This window comes from Lynx canadensis, chromosome B3, assembly GCF_007474595.2.
Source record: "Lynx canadensis isolate LIC74 chromosome B3, mLynCan4.pri.v2, whole genome shotgun sequence".
NCBI lineage: Eukaryota > Metazoa > Chordata > Mammalia > Carnivora > Felidae > Lynx > Lynx canadensis.
The window spans coordinates 93,456,381-93,477,807 of NC_044308.2; the positions used below are offsets into that span (position 1 = coordinate 93,456,381).

A 21,427-nucleotide genomic window follows, 5' to 3' on the forward strand; every position below is an offset into this window, starting at 1 on the left:
AGGAGTGCTGTTTTATATAGAGTGTTAGAGAAAGCCTATCTCTAGGGTGATGTTTGAGTCATTACCTGATGGAAGTGAGGTAGTAAGCCTTGTGTATTTCTGGGGGATGATCATATCAGGCAGAATAGTAGATTCAAAGTCCCTGAATCAATAGGGTATTTGGTATGATTGAGGATCAGTAAACAAACCAATGTGCTGGAGTAGTGTAAGAGTGGTATAGGCCTGGTGCCTGGGTGGCTTAGTTGATTGAGCATCTGACTTCAGCTCAGGTCATGATCTCACGGTTGGTGAGTTCAAGCCCTGCATTTTGCTGTCAGCGCAGAGCTTGCTTTGGATCCTCTGTGCCCCCTCTCTCTCTGCCCCTCCCCTGTTCATGTTCTGTCTCTCTCTCTCAAAAATAAACATTAAAGAAAAAAAAAGAGTGGTATAGGCAAAGATTGGAGAGGTAGCTTATAGGCCAAGTCAAGGCTTTGGTTTTTATTTTACAAATGTTTGTGCTTTGTGAAACTGTTAGAGGGACCTTTAGAGCAGGAGAGTGATGTGTTCTGACTTACATTTTATTTATGTGTTTATGTATTTAATTTTTAAAGACATTCTTTTTTAGTGTTTATTTTGAGAGAAAGCACACAAGTGTGAGAGGGGCAGAGAGAGAGGGACAGAGGTTTCATAGCAGGCTCCATGCTGACAGCAGGGAACCTGATGTCGGGCTTGAACTCACGAACACAAGATCATGACCTGAGCCGAAGTCTGATACTTATTTGACTGAGCCACCCAGGTGCCTCTAATTTTTTTTTTTTTTTTTTTTAATATTTATGTATTAGAGTGAGAGACAGAGCATGAGTGCGGGATGGCAGAGAGAGGGAGACACAGAATCTAAAGCAGGCTCCAGGCTCTGAGCTGTCAGCACAGAGCCTGACACGGGGCTCGAACTCACGAACTGCAAGATCATGACCTGAGCTGAAGTCAGATGCTTAACCAGCTGAGCCACCCAGGCACCCCTGACTTACATTTTTAAAAGATAACTGTGGTAGCTTTTGCAGAGTGTAAACATTAGCATCTTAGGAGACTATCGTCATGTTTAAGAAGATGCCAGATGATGGTGGCTGGTGCCAAGATGGTAGTAGTGGAGGTGCTGAGTGGTTATAGATTCTACATGTACTTTGAATTTGGAGCCAACAGTATTTGCTGGTAGATTGAACATAGGACATAAGAAAAATAAAAGGAATCCTGTGTGTGTGTGTGTGTGTGTGTGTGTGTGTGTAATTTTATGAACAAAAAAAAATAGGAACGGCATACAGAAGAAAGAACATGCACTTTGAGATGCTTTTGAGACATGTAGGTAGAGATATGTAAGTACTGACTAAGTGAAACAGGATCTCAGAAGAATGATCTGGGCTATTTTTATAGAATATGTATATTCTCTACATATATATGAATAAATTTTGGAGTCTTCAGCATAAAGGTAATATTTAAAGTTTCAGAAATGGTTATGATCATATTACCAGGAATACAGTTTAGAGACAAGAGAAGGCCTAGAATGTAGTCCTTTTAAAGTTGGGGGGGGGTGTCTGGCTGGCTCAGTTGGTGAATCATGTGACTCTTGATCTCAGGGTAGTGAGTTTGAGCCCCATGTTGGGTGTAGAGATTACTTAAAGATAAAATCCTAAAAAAAAAATCAGAGCAAAAAACCACCACAAAGGAGGTTAAGAAAGAAACTGAACAAGTGAATGGCAGAGAAGCTGAGGGAAGAGACTATTTCAGTGAGAAGTAGTGGACTGTGTTAGATGCTGCTGAGAGGTTGGTAAAATGAACTAAAAAGTGACCATTGGGGGCGCCTGGGTGGCTCAGTCAGTTAAACATCTGACTTTGGTTCAGGTCATGATCTCATGGCTTGTGGGTTTAAGCTCTGTATCTGTGCTGATATCTCTGAGCCTGGTGCTTGCTTTGCATTCTGTGTCTCCCTCTCTCTCTGCCCCTCCCCCGCTCACACTCTGTCTCTCTCTTAAGATAAATAAAGGTAATAAATTAAAAAAAAAAGTGGCTGTTGAATTTGGCAATATGTAAGTTATTGATGTCTTTGGTAGAGGGTCTTCAGTGGAATGAAGGTAGAACTTTGGCTGCATAGCCTGTTGAAGCTGATAGGGTTTGCATTGAAAGTAGCAGTTGGTCCGAAGTTGGTCAGATGTAGAGGCTTGATGCTATGGTAATTCAAAGAAGGTTTATCTAGAATAATTTTCTTTGCAACAGCTGTTGCTTTTTCCTTAGGTATTGTGAATTAACTTTATATTAAATCATTTAATTCTTAGAGTTTTTATGAAGACTAAATGAGTTAATATATAAAATGCTTAGTGTATGGCACACACATAAAGATTAACATAAATCCTAAGAAAGAAAAGGATTGTCAAAGTCCTAAGCAAGCTTAAAAGTAAATAACAAAAAAGCCTCATACAACATTCAATTATTAACCAGTTGCTTTGTGCAAGTCTATATACTTTATATTCAATTCATTTTAGATATGAAGAAATTAAAGCTTAAAAAGATTAACTGTCACGGTTTCACATAACCCAGAAAATTAAGTGGCCCACCCTCAAAGATCATGTAATTATTCTGTGTATTCTACTACCTCCCAAGCACAGAGATGCTGGGATCAGCTTTGTGATTGACTATAGGGTATATTCTATAGTTAGACTTGGAGAATTAAAAAAAAATTTATTTTAACATTTATTTATTTTAGGGAGAGACCACAAACAGGGGAAAGGCAGAGAGAGAAAGAGGGACAGAGGATCCAAATTGGGCTCTGCACTGACAGCAGAGAGCCCGATGCAGGGCTTGAACTCACAAACTGTGAGATCCTGACCTGAGCCCAAGTCAGACATCTAACAGACTGAGCCCCCAGGTGCCCCTAACCTTGGAGAATTTACAAGTATCTTAGATTCAGGGACAGAATGCTATGGCCTGGATTAAGAAAGTGCCTTTAGTGAACAAAAAGAAAAGGAAATATTTACATTTACATTGGAGAGGTAGCTTATAGGCCAAGTCAAGGCTTTGGTTTTTATTTTACAAATGTTTGTGCTTTGTGAAACTGTTAGAGGGACCTTTAGAGCAGGAGAGTGATGTGTTCTGACTTACATTTTATTTATGTGTTTATGTATTTAATTTTTAAAGACATTCTTTTTTAGTGTTTATTTTGAGAGAAAGCACACAAGTGTGAGAGGGGATCAAATGTCACATGCTCAACAGACTGAGCCAGTCAGGTGCCCTGTTATTTAAAAATCTTAATTTAAAAATACAGTCAGATGAAACCATTTATGCTCTGAATAAGAGGTCATAAGTTTTCTAAGTGCTGTGTATGTGTTTTTGGGATGTTTTAGACTATTGATTTTTATAAATTGTATACGGGTTTCTGTAGATTAACTATATGAAGTCAGTGGGAGCTCTACAATTCTGTGATTCTGACTTAGAAAGTAAAGGCGAATAACAGGCATCATGCATGAATTGAAGTACTGGTTAAAAGGGATTCAGGTAATGTTTATTTGATTTGTTTAGGATTATTATGACAGCCAATGATTTGTTTAGGATTATTATGATAGCCAATGAGAGGTAGGGAGCCAAGAACATTAAAATTACTAGAGAAGGTAGGAGGAAACCAGCAAAGGTTTAAGACATTTTAAATTACTTTTTTGAAAGAATTATCATTCATTAGTATATAGTTTCAGGGTTGTCTTTTGAAATACTTTTTGTATATTGCTTTTAAAAAAAATTGTAATGAGAGTGTTTTTTTGTTATGTAGCTCAAAATGCCTCTGAAAAGAAATGTGGTGAGACCAGAGTTATGATCTTCTCTTCATTTCGAGATAGTGTTCAAGAAATTGCGGAAATGCTTTTAAAGCATCAGCCAGTTATTAGAGTGATGACTTTCGTTGGCCATGCCTCAGGAAAAAGCATGAAAGGGTTTACCCAGAAGGAACAACTGGAGGTAATTACTTTTGGAGGTGATGAATATTAAAATAATATTGATTAGCTTGTATTTATGCCTCTTTTGTTTTAATTTGTTGATCAGCTACTTTGTTTTTAAGTTTATTTATTTTAAGAGAGAGAGAGGGAGTGCACGTGAATTGGGGAGAGGCAGAGAGAAAGAGAGAGAGGGGGAGAGAGAATCCCAAGCAGGCTCCATGCTGTCAGTGCAGAACCCAGCACAGAGCTCGATCCCATGAACCGTGAGATCATGACCTGAGCCGAAATCAAGAGTTGGACACTCAACCGACTGAGCCACCCAGGTACCCCTCAATCAGCTACTTCTTAAAGATAATTTTATAGTAAACGTAAATAAACAGAGGCATATTTTGAAAGATCAGAAAAGTGTTTTTTGTGATTTTGAGACTTTATTCAAGTAAGGTAATGTGTAGTGGTTAAGCAGAAAGGCTCTGAAATCGTATTACCGAGGTTGGAATCCTGGTCCTACCGCTTAGTTCCTCTACTTCTTGTGCCACAGTTTTCCTTACCTGTAAACATAGTTGATAGAGTTGTCGCAAGCATTAAATGAAATCATACTGTAGAGCCTTCAGTAAATGTTTACTATTTAAGTCACTTTAGTTATATATTCTGAACAAATAATGAGCTTATTTCTTTTTTCTGTTATTTAAAAATCATTTTTTTACCTCAGATTTTATTTTTAAGAAATCCCTACCCCCAAGTGTGGGGCTTAAACTCACAGCCCTGAGATCAGGAGTCACACGTTGCACTGACTGAGCCAGCCAGGCACTCCAAAGATGCATTTTTTTTTATTTTAATTTTTCTTTTTTTTTTTATTAAAAAAATTTTTTTAATGTTTATTATTTTTGAGAGAGAGAGAGAGAGAGAGCAAGCAGAGAAGGGGCAGAGAGAGAGGAAGACACAGAATCGGAAGCAGGCTTCAGACTCTGAGCTGTCAGCACACAGCCTGACACGGGAATTGGACTCACAGACTGTGAGATTATGACCTGAGCTGAAGTCGGCCACTTAACTGACTGAGCCACCTGGGAGCTCCAATTTTTATTTATTTCTTAAGTGATTTCTACACCCAATATGGGGCTCAAACTCACAACCCCCAGATCAAATGTCACATGCTCAACAGACTGAGCCAGTCAGGTGCCCTGTTATTTAAAAATCTTAATTTAAAAATACAGTCAGATGAAACCATTTATGCTCTGAATAAGAGGTCATAAGTTTTCTAAGTGCTGTGTATGTGTTTTTGGGATGTTTTAGACTATTGATTTTTATAAATTGTATACGGGTTTCTGTAGATTAACTATAGGTCTTCATTTGAGTAGTCATTGACAATTAGGTGTGTCTTTAATGTCTAATTAATTTTGACAGATCTTTTCTTCACTTTGTAAACATTAGTTACAAGAGGAATACTATTCTTTAAATACCTTTTATACCAGTCCTCACTGCACTCAGCAGAGTTTGTTTAAGCTGACTGGATCTGTGGGGACAGTCTAAGAGGTTTCCCTGAGTCTGAAACAGAATAACTTTACCTTTCTCAAGTCTGATTATATGTATTTTAAAAGGTTCAGATATCTAGCAGGTTATTATTACTACTCTTACATTTATATATGAATGAAAAATGAAGTAGATTTTTGTCTAAGGAGTTAAGCATTTTGAAATACTAATAGTACCCAACCTAATCTCTGGCCAGTTTTATTATTACCTAAAATCATTATTTCCTGAGTTTGTCAGTTACCATAAAAAACCTTATTGATTTTATATTAGCTTTGTCCTTTCCTCACTTATGTCAGTAATATTTTTATATAGGCTAGAGTAGCAACCCTTTTTCTTATTCCTGCAATAATTGCTTTTCTGCAGTTTTATTCTAAAATAAGCTTTTGTGCAAATAGTTGTAAGTAAATTTTTTCATTTCTTTAAAAATGGGAGATGAAGTGAGAGAGGAAGTAGGAGACCAGATCCTTTAGGACTTTTTAGGTCATTTCCATTTTTTTTAAGTTAAAAAAAATTTTTTTTAATGTTTTTATTTATTTTTGAGAGAGAGAGAGAGACAAAGAGTGAGAGGGGGTGGGGCACAGAGAGAGGGAGACATAGAACCCGAAGCAGGCTCCAGGTTCCAAGCTGTCAGCACAGAGCCTGATGTGGGGCCCAAACTCGTGAACTGTGAGATCATGACCTGAGCTGAAGTCGGATGCTTAACCAACTGAGCCACCCAGGCACCCCAATTTTGTTTTAAGTTTTTATTTGAATTTCAGTTAATTAACATACAGTATAATATTAGTTTCAGATGTATGATACAGTGAGTCACACTTCCATACAACAAATGGAGCTCATCACACAAGTGTACTCCTTAATCCCCATCACTTATTTTAGCCATTTTCCTACCCACCTCCCCTCTGATAACCGTCAGTTTGTTCTGTTTCCAGGTTTGTCTCCCTCTCTCTTCTTTCTTTTCCTTTGCTCATTTGTTTTGTTTCTTAAATTCCATATGAGTGAAATCATATGTGATTTGTCTTTCTTTGACTGACTTACTTCACTTAGCATAATACTGTCTAGCTCCATCCATGTCACTGCAAATGGCAAGATTTCATTCTCTTTTATGGCTGAGTAATATTCCATTACACACACACACACACACACACACACACACACACACACACACACTATATCTTCTTTATCCATTCATTAGTCGATAGATATTTGGGCTGTTTCCATAATTTGACTACTTTAAATAATGCTGCAGTAAACATAGGGATCATGTATCCCTTGGAATTAGTATATTTGTCTTCTTTGGGTAAATACCTAGCGGTGCAATTGCTCGATCATATGGTAGTTCGATTTTTAACTTTTTGAGGAACCTCCATACAGTTTTCCAGAGTGGCTGCACCAGTTTGCATTCCCACCACCAGCGTAAGAGGGTTCCCCTGTCTCCACATCCTTGTCAACACCTGCTGTCTCTTGTGTTGTTCAGTTCAGCCATTCTGACTAGTGTGAGGTGATCTCTCATTATAGTTTTGATTTGTATTTCCTTGATAGTGATGTTGAGCATCTTTTCATGTATCTGTTAGCCATCTGGATGTCTTCTTTGGAAGAATGTCAATTTATGTCCATTTTTAAATTGGATTCTTTCTTTTTTGGGTGTTGAGTTTTTTTTTTTTTAAATATTTTTTAATGTTTATTAATTTTTGAGAGAGAGTGAAACAGAGAGAGAGAGAGACAGAGTGTGAGAAGGTGAGGGGCAGAGAGAGAGGGAGACACAGAATCCAAAGCAGGCTCCAGGCTCTGAGCTGTCAGCACAGAGTCCCATGTGGGGCTCGAACCCACGAACTGTGAGATCATGACCTGAGCTGAAGTTGGATGCTTAACTGACTGAGCCACCCAGGCACCCCGGGTGTTGAGTTTTATAAATTCTTTAGATATTTTGGATACTAACCTTTTGTCGGCTATGTCATTTGCAAATGTCTTCTTCCATTCCATAGGTTGCCTTTTAGTTTTATTGATTGTTTCCCTCATTGTGCACAAGTTTTTTATTTTGATGTAGTCCCAGTAGTTTATCTTTGCTTTTGTTTCCCTTCCCTCAGGATAAGTTGCTACAGCTGATGTCAAGAGGTTACTACCTTTATTCTACTCTAGAATTTTGATGGTTTCAAGTCTCACATTTAGGTCTTCAATCCATTTTGAATTTATTTTTTTGTATGGTGTAAAAAAAGTGGTCCAGTTTCATTCTTCTGTACGTTGCTGTCAAGTTTTCCCAACACCATTAATTTGAAGAGACTGTCTTTTCCCATTGGATATTCTTTCTTGCTTTGTGGAAGATTAATTGACCATACAGTTGTGGATCCATTTTCAGATTTTCTGTTCTGTTCTGTTGATCTATGTGTCTATTTTTGTGCCACTACCATATTATTTTGATCACTGTAGCTTTGTAATATAACTTGAAGTCCAGAATTGTGATGCCTCCAGCTTTACGTTTCTTTTTTAAGGTTGCTTTGGCTATTTGGGGTCTTTTGGAGTTCCATACAAATATTGGGATTGTTTGTTCTAGCTCTGTGAAAAATGCTGGTGGTATTTTGAAAGAGATTGATTAAATGTGTAAATTGCTTTGGGTAATATAGACAGTTTAACAATATTTGTTCTTCCAATCCATGAGCATGGAATGTTTTTCCATTTCTTTGTATCATCAGTTTCTTTCATCAGTGTTTTATAATTCAGAGTACAGGTCTTTTATCTCTTTGTTTCGGTTTATCCCTATGTATCTTATGGTTTTTGCTGCAGTTGTAAATGGGATCGATTCCATAATTTCTCTTTGGGCTACTTCATTATTGGTGTATAGAAATGCAACAGATTTCTGTACATTGATTTTTTTTATTTAAAAAAAATTTTTTTTTAACATTTATTTATTTTTGAGACAGAGAGCATGAACAGGGGAGGGTCAGAGAAAGAGGGAGACACAGAATCTGAAACAGGCTCCAGGCTCTGAGCTGTCAGCACAGAGCCCGATTCGGGGCTCGAACCCACGGACTGCGAGATCATGACCTGAGCCGAAGTCGGACACTCAACCGACTGAGCCACCCAGGGGCCCCTGTACATTGATTTTTGTATGCTGCAACTTTACTGAATTTATCAGTTGTAGCAGTTTTTGGTGGAGTCTTTGGGTTTTCTACATACAGTATCATGTTATTTGCAAATAGTGAATGTTTGACTTCTTCCTTGCTGATTTGGATGCCTTTTATTTCTTTGTGTTGTCTGATTGGTATAGCTAGACTTCCAGTACTATGTTAAATAACACAGGTGAGAATAGATATCCTTCTCTTGTTCCTGAACATAGAGAAAAGCTCTTACTTTTTCCCCATTGAGGATGATACTAGCTGTGGGTTTTGCATCTATGGCCTTTATTATGTTGTGGTATATTCCCTGTAAACTTACCTTGTTGAGGGTTTTTATCATGAATGGATGTTGTACTTTTTCAAATGTCTTCTCTGCATCTATTGAAAAGATCATATGATTCTTATCCTTTCTTTTATTACTGTGGTGTATTACATCGATTGATTTGCAAATGTTGAACCACCCTTGGAGCCCAGGAATAAATCCCACTTGATGATTCTTTTAATGTATTTTTTTATTTGGTTTGCTGGTATTTTGTTGAGAATTTTTGCATTCATGTTCATCAGGGATATTGGCCTGTAGTTCTGTTTTTTTAGTGGTGTCTTTTTCTACTTTTGGTGTCAGGATAATGCTGGCCTCATAGAATGAATTAGGAAGTTTTCCTTCCTTTTCTGTTTTTTTTTTTTTTTTTTGGGAATAGTTTGAGAAGAATAGGTTTTAACTCTCCTTTTTTTAAAAAAAAATTTTTAATGTTTTATTTATTTTTGAGAGAGAGAGAGAGGGAGGGAGGGAGAGGCAGAAAGAGAGGGAGACACAGAATCTGAAGCAGGCTCCTGGCTCTTAGCTGTCAGCAGAGAGCCTGATGCAGGGCTTGAACTCGTGAACTATGAGATCATGACCTGAGCCGAAGTTGGAAGCTTAACCACCTGAGCCACCCAAGTGCCCCAGTATTAACTCTTCTTTAAATGTTTGGTAGAATTTGCCTGTGAAGCCATCTGGCCCTGGAGTTTTGTGTCTTGGGAGATTTTTGAATACTGATTCAGTTTCTTTGCTGGATATCAGTCTGTTCAAGTTTTCTATTTCATCCTGTTTCCATTTGGTGGTTAATATGTTCCTAGGAATTTATCCATTTCTTCCAGGTTGTCTTATAATTGTACTTTTGTGGTATTCTTATTTCTCCTCTATGATTTGCGATTTTTTAAAATTTGGGCCCTCTTTTCTTTTTGATAAATCTGGCTAGAGTTTTATCAACTTTATTGATTTTTTTTTTTTTTCCCAAAGAACCAGCTCCTGGTTTCATTGACCCATTCTATTGTTTTTTTTTTTTTTTTTTTTTTTTTAACGTTTATTTATTTTTGAGACAGAGAGAGACAGAGCATGAACGGGGGAGGGGCAGAGAGAGAGGGAGACACAGAATCGGAAGCAGGCTCCAGGCTCTGAGCCATCAGCCCAGAGCCCGACGCGGGGCTCGAACTCACGGACCGCGAGATCGTGACCTGAGCTGAAGTCGGACGCTCAACCGACTGAGCCACCCAGGCGCCCCGACCCATTCTATTGTTTTGTTTTTGTTTCTTTTTTTTAGTTTCCGTATCATTTATTTCTGCTCTAATATTTATTGTTTCCTTTCTTCTCCTGACTTTAGGCTTCCTTTTTTTTTTTTTTCTTTTTCTAGTCACTTTAGGTGTAAGGTTAGGTTGTTTGAGATTTTTCTTGCTTCCTGAAGTTGGCCTGTATTGCTGTATACTTCCCTCTTATGGCCACTTTTGCTGCATCCTAAAGATTTTCGACTGTTTAATTTTCATTTGTTTTACTGTATTTTGTTTTTATTTCTTTGATTTCTTGGTTGACCCATTCATGTTTTTAGTAGGATGTTCTTCAACCTCTATGTATTTGTGACTTTCTAAATTTTTCATGTGGTTGACTTTTAGTTTCATAGCATTGTGGTCAGATAAGATACATGGTATGCTCTCAATCTTTGTGAATTTCTTGGGGCCTGTTTTGTGGTCTAATATGTGATCTATTCTGGAGAATATCCATGTGCACTTGAAAAGAATGGGTATTCTGATATAGGATGGAATGTTCTGAATATATTTGTTAAGTCCATCTGGTCCAGCATGTCATTCAAAGCCACTGTTTGCTTATTTATTGTCAATTTAGATGCTCTGTGCAGTGGTGTAAGTGGAGTGTATCCATTTCAGTAACTTTGGCTTTTACTGTGAGGGAGATGGGAAAAGAAGAAGACCTTTTAGAGAGTTTGAAATAGGCGAGGGTTACAGCCTGGTTTATATTTTAAAAGAATCACACTGGTTGCTATCTTCAGAATAAAGTATAGGGTACTAAGGGTAGAAACAGGAAACCCAATTGGAAGACTTATTATAATACCAAGCTAAAGATGATGGTAGCTTAGACTATAGTGGTAGCATGGAAGGTTGTGAGAACTGGTTGGATTCTGGATATATTTTAAGGTCAAGCTGATGGGATTTATTGACAAATTAAAGTGGGGTGTGAGATTGAGGAGGGTGAAGGGTGACTCCAATGATGATTCCAGGAATTTGGCTTGAGCAACTGAAAAGAGCTGCTATTAACGAAGATGGATAAGACTGTAGGAAGAGCAAGTTTTGGAGAGAAATATCAGTAACTTGGTTCTGGATGAGTTAACTTTGGCATACCTATGAGATTAGTGTTTTTTGGAGTATCAAAGTTGATGGAGGACTAGTTGATGGAGGACTAGTTTATTTCCTCTTAGTATGTCACAGATACTGTTGAATAAAAATGATTACTAAAAAAATAAAATTAATGAAAACAATATTCATGGCCAGATTTTTTATTATTAAAGCCAACAAACATAGTATTACTCTGTCAAATTTCTCAACACCTGAACCTCAACAGTAATAAACAGTTCACGAACTACACTTTGAGTTGCATTGTTTTAAATGTCAAATAGAGATGTTGAATAAACAGTTGAATATATGAATCTTAAGTTCATGAGTTCACAGGTTTGTGGAAATATATATTTGGGAATCGTCATCATCATATACGTGAGACTGGATGAAATTACCAAGTGATGGAATAGAGATAGACAAGATGTCCAAAGACTGAGCCAAGGGTTTCATTGTTATTAGTATAAGCAGTGATTATGATTTCCTTGGGAATAAGAGTAAGTAGCTAGTAATAGTAGAAAAACCAGGAGAGTGTGATACCTGTGGGCCAAATGAGCAGGAGGAACTGTTTAAGTGCTGCTAGTCGCAGACCTACTGCTAGTAGGTCATGAGATGAAAAATGGGAATTGACCTTTGGATTAAGAGATCAGAAGGGAGGTGAGCTTGAAAAGGACAGTTTCATTGGAATTGTGGGGACAAGACTGATTGAGGTATTTTCAAGACAGAACAGGAAGAGGAGACCTAGAGATAGCAAGTATACAAGTCTTTCAAGAATTTTTGCTGTAAAGGAGAGCAGAGATGGAAGTATTGTTTCTTTGAAATTAGGAGATATAACAATATGCTTGTATACTGATAGGAATGATCAACTGAGAAAGAAAAATTGTTAACAGAGCAGAGACAAGAGTATTGCTAGTATGATCTTTGAGTAGGTGAGGAAACCGATGGGATCTAGTATACAAAACTATAGGAGCTGATCTCAGTTAAAAACGCAGTTTATCCAAAACAGCAGGAGGGAAGGTGGACTATTTAGGCACAGATACAGGTGAGTAAGTAGATGTGACCGTGATATTCTGTGGGAGGTCTTTTTTGATTGCTCAATTTTTGTCCTGTCATCAGCCAAGAATGAGAATGGGAGGAAATGTTGGATGGAAGTTTGATCAAAGAGGAGAAAAGAGGATATAGTTTTCTAGAAGAATGGGGAAAGTGAATGGATTAGGGAATATGAAATGATTTTCAGATAGCACTAAAGGCCCTCTCAAGTGAGGGATTATGAGTTTAAAGTGAAACCAGTAAGAATGGTTGGTATTTTCTTCCATTCACCTATGTGGGTACAGGCTTAGATTTGGTTGGAAAGTGGGATATATTCAGTGGTGGAGTTTAGTCAGAGGACTCTGATATGAGAGTGGAGTGAGGGTAAAGTGTAAGCAATGAAAAAATGATAGGATCAGTGGATTACAAATCCTGGTAGAATTTGTGTAATTAATCATGTATCCCTTTCTATGATTGATTCTATGAACCTCTGGTTCATATTTATTTTTCAAAGTCCCGGCAAATTAGTTAGTGTTAGGCAAATAAATAATAGTTTCATTTATACATGTTACCTAAAAAGTATGTCAACTATCCTTTATTCATCTGTTAACTATTTATATTAAAGAATTATTTTTCTTTTACATTTCTAAGACTGTGACCCATTTTTTGGTGGGGGGGGGAGCAAAGAGGACATGTGTTTTAAGTTATATACAGATAATATTAGGTCAGTCTTTCCTTGGCTTAATGTGATTCCAGATTCCAAAGAGAAATGATTAATCTTAACTTTTAATCATGATCACTGGTTATCCCTGTACTCTGAGGTTTCTCATATTCAAAGAAAACTCTCTTACTAAGCTACTGGAAAAGTTTACAAGAGGATTTAACATGATAAGTTTAAATTTATAATCCTGCTTTTGAGGTTGTTGTTGTCAACAATAGAGCTAGTTTAAGGATAGGTGCTCAGTTGGTTGAAGTCCTGAGTCTTGATTTCGGCTCAGGTCATGATCCCAGGATTGTGGAATGGAGCCCTGTGTTGGGTATTCTGATATTTTAATAGGCATTTATAGAGGCTTTACTCAAGTGCATGACTGATTTCTCTGGAATACTATCATTCTACTTTTGTTTCTATTCTTTATCTATCTGTTGAATATTATCTTATTACTACCTCTGTCTGCCACATACAAAACTGCAACTTTGGTGTTATGTGGAGAAACTGAGGCTCAGAGCAGTTCAGAATAAGTTTTTAAGGCTTAAGGAAGTTTTTCAAAATGTTTCGTTGACTTTTTATTAATTCTTAGGCTACTGCAGTTTTATTAAAGTGATAGAAATCTTGGTATAGAAGAGGAAAAATAATTATTCCTTTTTGGCTGTTAGTTGAGCCCCCAGTAATAAAAGGCAGCTTAACAAGAGAAAAACAAATAAGTTTATTAACATATATATCTTATGTTATACATGGGAGATACTCAGGGAAAAGTCAGTAACTCCCTAAGGTGGCTTAGAATTCAGACTTAAATACCATCTTAAAAAAAATTTTTTTTTAAATGTTCGTTTATTTTTGAAAGAGAGAGGGTGCAAGTGCAAGTGGGAGGAGGTGGCAGAGAGATAGGGAGACACAGAATCCAAAGAAGGCTTCGGGCTCTGAGCTGTCAGCACAGAGCCCGACGCTGGCTCCAACCCATGAACCAGGAGATCATGACCTGAGTGGAAGTCAGATGCTCAACTGACTGAGCCACCCAGCTGCCCCTTAAATACCATCTTAAAAGAGAAAGGAGAGGAGGGACATAGGCTCCTAAGTAGAAATTAATTGATTTTTAGGAAAGATGAATGGGCCCTTAGAAGAAAAATGGGAGGTGTGATAATTTGTAATCAAGTTTGTCTAAGTGCAGGAATAACTTTTAGTTGCCTCCCCTTGTGATGAGTCATTTTTTTCTGGTTGATGAAAATCTCAGGGGAGGGGATTTATGACAGTTGAATTCCTTTTGGAGAATCTGTTTTTGGACAGATAAGGGGAGAGGAAGCCTTTCCCTGCTTTTGCTGTTTTTCAAGTGTCTACAGTTCAATATTGTCAATATGTCAAAGCAACATATTTTGGGGCAGTATGTCCTAGACTCCCACAGTCATATTTTGGGGTGGCGTATTCTGCTACCCTTCATTAGAATGGCAGTATAAAAGGTAAGATAGGAGTTTTAGGAGTAATAAAAGTTTTTACTTTAGATACACCAAAAAATAAATTTAAGTCTAGGATATGATTAAGCAGCAGTAATTGCTCTGGGCCATTTACCTGCCCATGGCTCTTTTAGTGATGCTAAATAATATCAGGGATTTCTTATTTATGTGTAAATGATTAGCAAACACTTTTGCCATCACAACCGTTATGTAACCAAAGCATTAGGACTGCTCTTTGCATTTTACCACAATCTGTTTTGGTTTATATTGCCATTTTGCCACTTCTTATTCCATGGTATTCTGGATTCTGATTTATAATCCAATTTCACCATTTTGGGGTGAGTGAAAAAAGTATGTTTTGACCTACAAGTCTCTTATGTTTGTATCTGGTTATTTTTCAATCATTCTTATTTTAGGTTGTGAAACAGTTTCGTAGTGGTGGTTATAATACATTGGTTTCTACTTGTGTTGGTGAAGAAGGTTTGGATATAGGAGAAGTTGATCTTATAATATGTTTTGATGCCCAGAAGAGCCCAATTCGTCTTATACAACGAATGGGTAGAACTGGCCGCAAACGTCAAGGCAGAATTGTTGTTATCCTTGCTGAAGGACGAGAAGAACGTGTAAGTAGACTTTCAGAAACGAGATTTGATACTTGAAATTTGAGAAATAAAGCCTAAGACCAATATCAATCTGTTAACATTCAAAGTGGAAACAATCTGTAGGAAATTGTGGTTGATTTTTCCCCCCCACTTTGTAGTAGATTCTGACTATTTATTTTCTTGTAATTGGGAGAATTCTTAACTGGATTCAGTCTCTAATTTTTATCCATATTGAAGAAACACATTTTTTGTACTTCAGTACCAACTTAGAGACACCAAAAAAAAAAAAATCACTATTTTTGTATTATTTTGTTTTACTATTTCCCTGTGCTTCTAAGGCTTGTTTTTTATTTTTAGTTTGGTTTTTTCTTTTAAAGTGATAAGAGACTTGAATTACATCACTCAAGATTATAGCAAAGTATGAATGTATCTTGCTATAATCTTGAGTAACTTTTGTAACTCAATGGGATTATTTCCTTGGCCCAATATGTCGTTTCATATTAGATTTTTCATTAATTATAGTAGTTTTAAAAAAGTGATTTAAAATGTTTAATAGACCCTTTAAAATTCATCCTGAAAAATGAATTTCTCCCCAGATACTTTTCATGTGATTATAGCATGTTATGTAACATTCTTTTGATCTATAAAATGATCTCAATAAATGAAATATCTGGCAGCTTATAAAATCTATGTACTATCAATAAATGGATTAGGTTATAATTATGTTACCTCAGGCAAACCACTTAACCTCTGTGTTCAGTTGTTAGTTTTCTTATCTGTAAACTAGTCATAATTGCCCACATTTAATGAGCACTTGCTCTCCTGGACACTCTTCTTCTAAGTGCTTCAGGTATATTTTCTCATTTAAATGATATACAGTGTACAGTAAAGAAAGTTGAGGTGTAGAAAGATGAAGTAACAAGTTGGAATAAGGGAATAGTATTTTTTAAAAAAGCAATTTACACTTACATATAAATATTCGCCTTATTCAAAAATGGCAAGATCCTAAATAATAGATTTCCTTTTTGCAATATAGTTATGAAGGTAGACTTTTATAATACTAGGTTTTGAACTGATTTTTTGAAAATTTTTTTTAATGTTTATTTTTGACAGAGAGAGAGAGAGCACAAGCATGAGTGGGGGAGGGGCAGAGAGAGAGGGAGACACAGAATCCAAAGCAGGCTCCAGGCTCTGAGCTGTCAGCACAGAGCCTGACGCAGGGCTTGAGCTCACAGACTGCGAAATCATGACCTGAGCCGAAGTCGGACGCTCAACCGACTGAGCCACCCAGGCGCCCCTGAACTGATTTTCAAGAATTAATTGAACCGGCCTCAAATTCAAGATAGATATTCTCAGTATTTAAGTGGATCAGAGTTTAATTTACTGTTTATAATAAATCCAAACTTCTTGTCATGGCTAGATGATTATTATAGAAATAATGTAATTTGACATTTGTCTTTGCAGACTTATAATCAAAGTCAGTGCAACAAAAGAAGTATTTATAAAGCTATTTCAGGTAACAGGCAAGTTCTTCATTTTTACCAAGGAAGTCCACGAATGGTGCCTGATGGAATCAATCCAGAATTACATAAAATGTTCATCACATGTGGTGTCTATGAACCAGAGAAGCCTTCTCGGAACTTGCAGCGGAAGTCCTCTATCTTTTCCTATAAGAATGGTGAGTAAAAAACTTTGCATTTGAACCATGCATTTTTTTTCCCTGTTGTTAAACAGGCCATATGTTGATATATTTCCTTTTTGAGAAAGTGTATATTTTAGGATGTTATGAGTGTTGAAGAGGATAAGAGATTATTCACGTGGCAAAGGGAAGGAGACAGTGACGGAATAGTGATAGAAACTCAGTGTTGGGAAGATTAAAAATGGCCTACCAACTCAGAGAATCATCTTTACAAAATATAGAAAAGGAAGGAAACAGTTTTATTATTGAATAGAGATTGAATCAGATTTTAGTGTGCATTCGTAGACAATCCACTAAGATAATACAAAACAGAAATTCTACCCTATACATCCCTTCAGGTAGTTACAATTGTTTACCTACATATTCTCAAGATTAATGGTAACTTATCCTCACATAAGAGGATAGCACCTTTTTCTATATATTCTTTCATAGTTCATCTTCAATTCACCTGGTAATTAAGGTAGCCATTTGTGGTAGCTTTAGTGCCTTTATTCAAGGAAATAAGACTTCTTTTATCTGTGCAAATAGATAGTGAAGGGAATGGTGCCTAGGGCTAAACTCCCCTGGTAACTAGGAGAGAGAGTCACTATCTTCCTTGATGTTTACATTTCAGAGAGAGTTCCTACATCCTTTGGAAAACCTCTATGGTTGAAATGCTAACTAGAGGCTTGCTCAGACTTTACAGAGATTCACATAAAATACCAAAGAGTTAAAAGATTTACAAACATTAGGGATCTCTGGAATTATTTTAAGAAAAGGAAGGGGAATGGGGGCTCCTGACTGGCTTAGTGGGTAGAGCACCTGACTCTCCATCTTAGGGTTGTGAGTTCAAGCTCCACATTGGGCAAGGAACCTATTTAAAAAAAGAAAGTAAAAAAAATAAATAAAATAAAAAATAAAAGATAAGGAAGGGAAATGGTTTCTTTTCCTTTCTGCAAAAGAGATTTTTTTTTTTTTTTAATTTACTCTTATATGAGATAGTGGCCAAGTTAGACCAAGTTTCTGGTGATACTGAGTCAGTGAGAAACAAATACTTTGGTGCCAGGGAGCATCTCTAGTAATGAGAGTTGGTAGTTTAAGAACTGCAGAGATTTTGGTGATATCAAGAAAATATCTTGAAATGTTAACACTATGAAGAAGAGAAACTGAAAATTTTTTGTTTTAAATTTTGCTTAATCTTTAACTAGAGCTTTTAAAGAATCATAAAATCATATAGTTATATTTTAACATTTGGAAGGAACCTTGGGGATCATCTGGTCAAATTACCTATCAAGATAGGAGTTATTTCTGCAGCTATTTTTAAAAAATATTTTAAGAAGATCATATTAGCTATAGGTACTATGTTATATAGCAGATCTATAAAATATATTCATCTTATACAACTGGAACTTTAGATGTTTTGAGTAAGAACTCCCAATTTTTCCCTCCACCCAGCCCCTGGCAACACCATTCTGTTCTCTGATTGTGTTATTTTAGATAATATTATATCTATAGTCTAATCATGCAGTATGTGTGCTTCGGTGACTGACTTATTTCCCTTACCATAATTTCCTATAGGTTCATTCATGTTGTAGCAAATGGTAGGATTTTTTTTTTTTTAGGGTTGTACAGGGGCAGAGGGAGACAATCTTAAGCTCCACACCCAGCTCAGAGCCCAATATGGGGCTTGATCTCATGATCATGATATGACCTGAGCCGAAATCAAGAGTTGGATACTTAACTGACTGAGCCACCCAGGTGCCCCAGTTAGGATTTCTTTTTTAAGGTTAAATAATATTCCATTGTTTGTACATACCACATTTTCTCTATTCATTCATCTGTCAGTGGACATTTGGATTGCTTACATCTCTTACATATAGTGAATACTGCTACAGTGTACATGGGGTGTATGTATCTCTTTGATTTCAGTTCTTTTGAGTATGTACCCAGAAGTGGAATTGCTGGATCCTATGGTAGTTCTATTTTTAATTTTTTGAGGAACCTCCATGCTGTTTTCTCTAACAGCTGTACAGCTATGACACCACCAACAGTATACTGGGATTCAAATTTCTCCATATCCTCACCAACACTTGTTATGTTTCAACTTTCTGATAGTAGCCATCCTAACAGCTGGGAGATGATGTTTCTTTGTGGTTTTGATCTGCATTCAGTATTCTTGTTAAATGCATATTCAGTCTCAGCTTGAATATCTTTTAATCTAGAAATTCTATTTCTTTATAAAGGTTCTTCCCTATGTAGAAGCCCTATACAGAAGAAGTTTCTTTCATATGTTGAAAAATGTCTTTGTACCTTCTTCTCATTGATTTAGTGTTATCTTCTAGATACAAGGAATGGTTTTGATCCTTTGTGTACTTAAGTAGCAGTTCTTTATATATTTGAAGACAATACCTCTCAAGTTTAACTGTCAATTCCACTGATTTTCATACCATGAAGTTTCAAGACCCTTTCCCTCCTAGTCTGTTGCTTTGGATTCACTTTATTAATGTTCTTTCCATTAACTCAGAGCTGTTAACCATTGTTATTGCTAATTATTAGTAACAGCTAATAATTAGCTGTTATTGGATATGCTTTATTAAACCTCAGACAAATCTACTTAATAGGAATATACCTGTCATTCACAATACTTTGCCAGACCTTTGGCTAAAGAAAAAAGATAGTATGTATAGTTGATCCATGAACAACACTGGTCTAACTGTAGTTTTTTTTAGTAAATATAGCTCAATACTGTAAATATTTTCTCTTATGGTTTTCTTAATATTTTTCTACATTTATTATAAGAATATAGTAAATAATACATAAAACATAGAAAGCATATATGTTAATCGACTATTTATGTTATCAGTAAGGCTTCCAAACAACAGTAGGCTATTAGTAGTTAAGTTTTAGGGGAGCCAAAAGTTAAGTGCCCGTTTTTAGCTGGGGCATAACCTAACCCCTGAATTATTTAGGAGTCAATGGTATTTTGGATTCTTTTGAATTTATTTAACTAATAATAGCATCAAAACTTGATTAACTTGGCATTAATTATTCTTAGTGATAATTGTATTTTTGTAAATGTTAAAATAAACCATATGTTTAATAATTGGTTCTAAAATGTAACTAGACATGGATGACAAATTTCTTTTGTAAAATTCTAGAACCTTTTTTTTAGAACCTATTTTTAAAAATATTAGCTCATGTTCATGTTTCTATGCTTTTTTTCCCCATTCTCCCTGATTTTTCTTTTTTTTAAAAGATTATTTTTTAATGTTTATTTATTTCTGAGACAGAGCATGAGTGGGGGAGGGGCAGAGAGTGAGGGAGACACAGAATCAGAAGCAGGCTCCAGGCTCTGAGCTGTCAGCACAGAGCCAGATGCGGGCTCGAACTCACAAATCGTGAGATCATGACCCGAGCCAAAGTCGGACGCTCAACCGACTGAACCACCCAGGCGCCCCTTCCTGATTTTTCAAGTGTCAGTGATTCATCTTGCTAAGATTGTATGTATAAATGTAATCTTCTGTATATTAGTATATAATTCATCTGGGCTTAGAGATCTGAACTTATTTAAAGTGACTAAAAGATAGGAATGCCTTCCAATTTTAAGAGTCTGAGAGCCTCAAATTGTTAGATCTCAAAGGGACCTGAAAATTTAAACCTGCTTTTTAACAAAAGCTTTTTTTTTTTTTTAAGTTTGTAATTTGTTTATTTTGAGAGAGAGAGAAAGCACGAATTGGGGAGGGGCAGAGAAAGAGACAGAATTCCAAGTAAGTTCTGTGCTGCCAGCACAGAGCCTAACACGGGCTCAAACCCATGAACCATGTGATCCTGACCCCAGCCAAAGTGGGACGCTTAACCAACTGAACCACCCAGGTGCCTTCAAAAGCTTGTTATACAGTATTTGGGAATAGCTAAGACAGAAGTTGTCTGATTCCTAATTCAGTAGACTTTCTGATTGTTTTCTGTCCTCATTGGTATTGGACCAGAGTTTGTTCTTTATACTGTTTATCCTTTCCAGTTTGCTGATTATTTTCCTTTGTAGAGGTTATGGAAGTCAGAAAGGGTTAATTTAGTATACCTTCAAAAAAAAATTTTTTTTTAGTTTATTTTGAGAGAGACAGCGAGCAAGCCCATGCACAGGCAGAGGAGGGGCAGAGACAAAAAGAGTGACAGAATCCCAAGCAGGCTCTGCTCTATCAGTGCAGAGCCCCATGCAGAGCTTGAACTCATGAACCCTGAGATGATGACCTGAGCCAAGATCAAGAGTTGGACGCTTAACCGACTGTGCCACGTAGGTGCCCTAATTTGGTATACTTTTTAAAAAAAGTGTATTATTTCACTTTCTGAAGCAGGTCTTTTCTGTTTACCTCCACGTCCCCCCCTCATTTAAGACTTAAAGCTAAAAATGCTTTTTAGACTTGCCATCTTCCCCTACTCCCAACCAAACGTCAGATAATCTTTCAGATGACAATGATAGAATCATACCAGTTTTCATTGGTAAGTTTTTTGACTCTTTTGTGCCAGATCTTAGACAACAACATGGAGAGAGTCCAAAACGAACCAAGATTAAGAGCCTAGCTGCCTGGCTCTGTTATATTAACAAAGTCATTATGGAAGGTTAGCTTCTGGACAGGAGGCTGTACTAGTACTTTCAAAGAGGTGAGAGAAAGTTAGAAGATCTATAGAAGCAGGAAGAGTGACAAC

The 21,427-nt window shown here is 36.6% G+C and overlaps 1 protein-coding gene across 1 annotated transcript in view; it reads left to right on the plus strand.

Annotated features, from left to right (window-relative positions):
* FANCM (FA complementation group M) overlaps positions 1-21,427 on the plus strand; it is a 65,121-nt gene that overhangs the window by 19,788 nt on the left and 23,906 nt on the right. Inside the window, exons 9-11 of the mRNA XM_030319019.1 lie at positions 3,791-3,975; positions 14,860-15,066; positions 16,510-16,723. Of these exons, the coding sequence (XP_030174879.1) occupies positions 3,791-3,975; positions 14,860-15,066; positions 16,510-16,723 (606 nt within the window). The remainder of the gene's footprint in view (positions 1-3,790; positions 3,976-14,859; positions 15,067-16,509; positions 16,724-21,427) is intronic.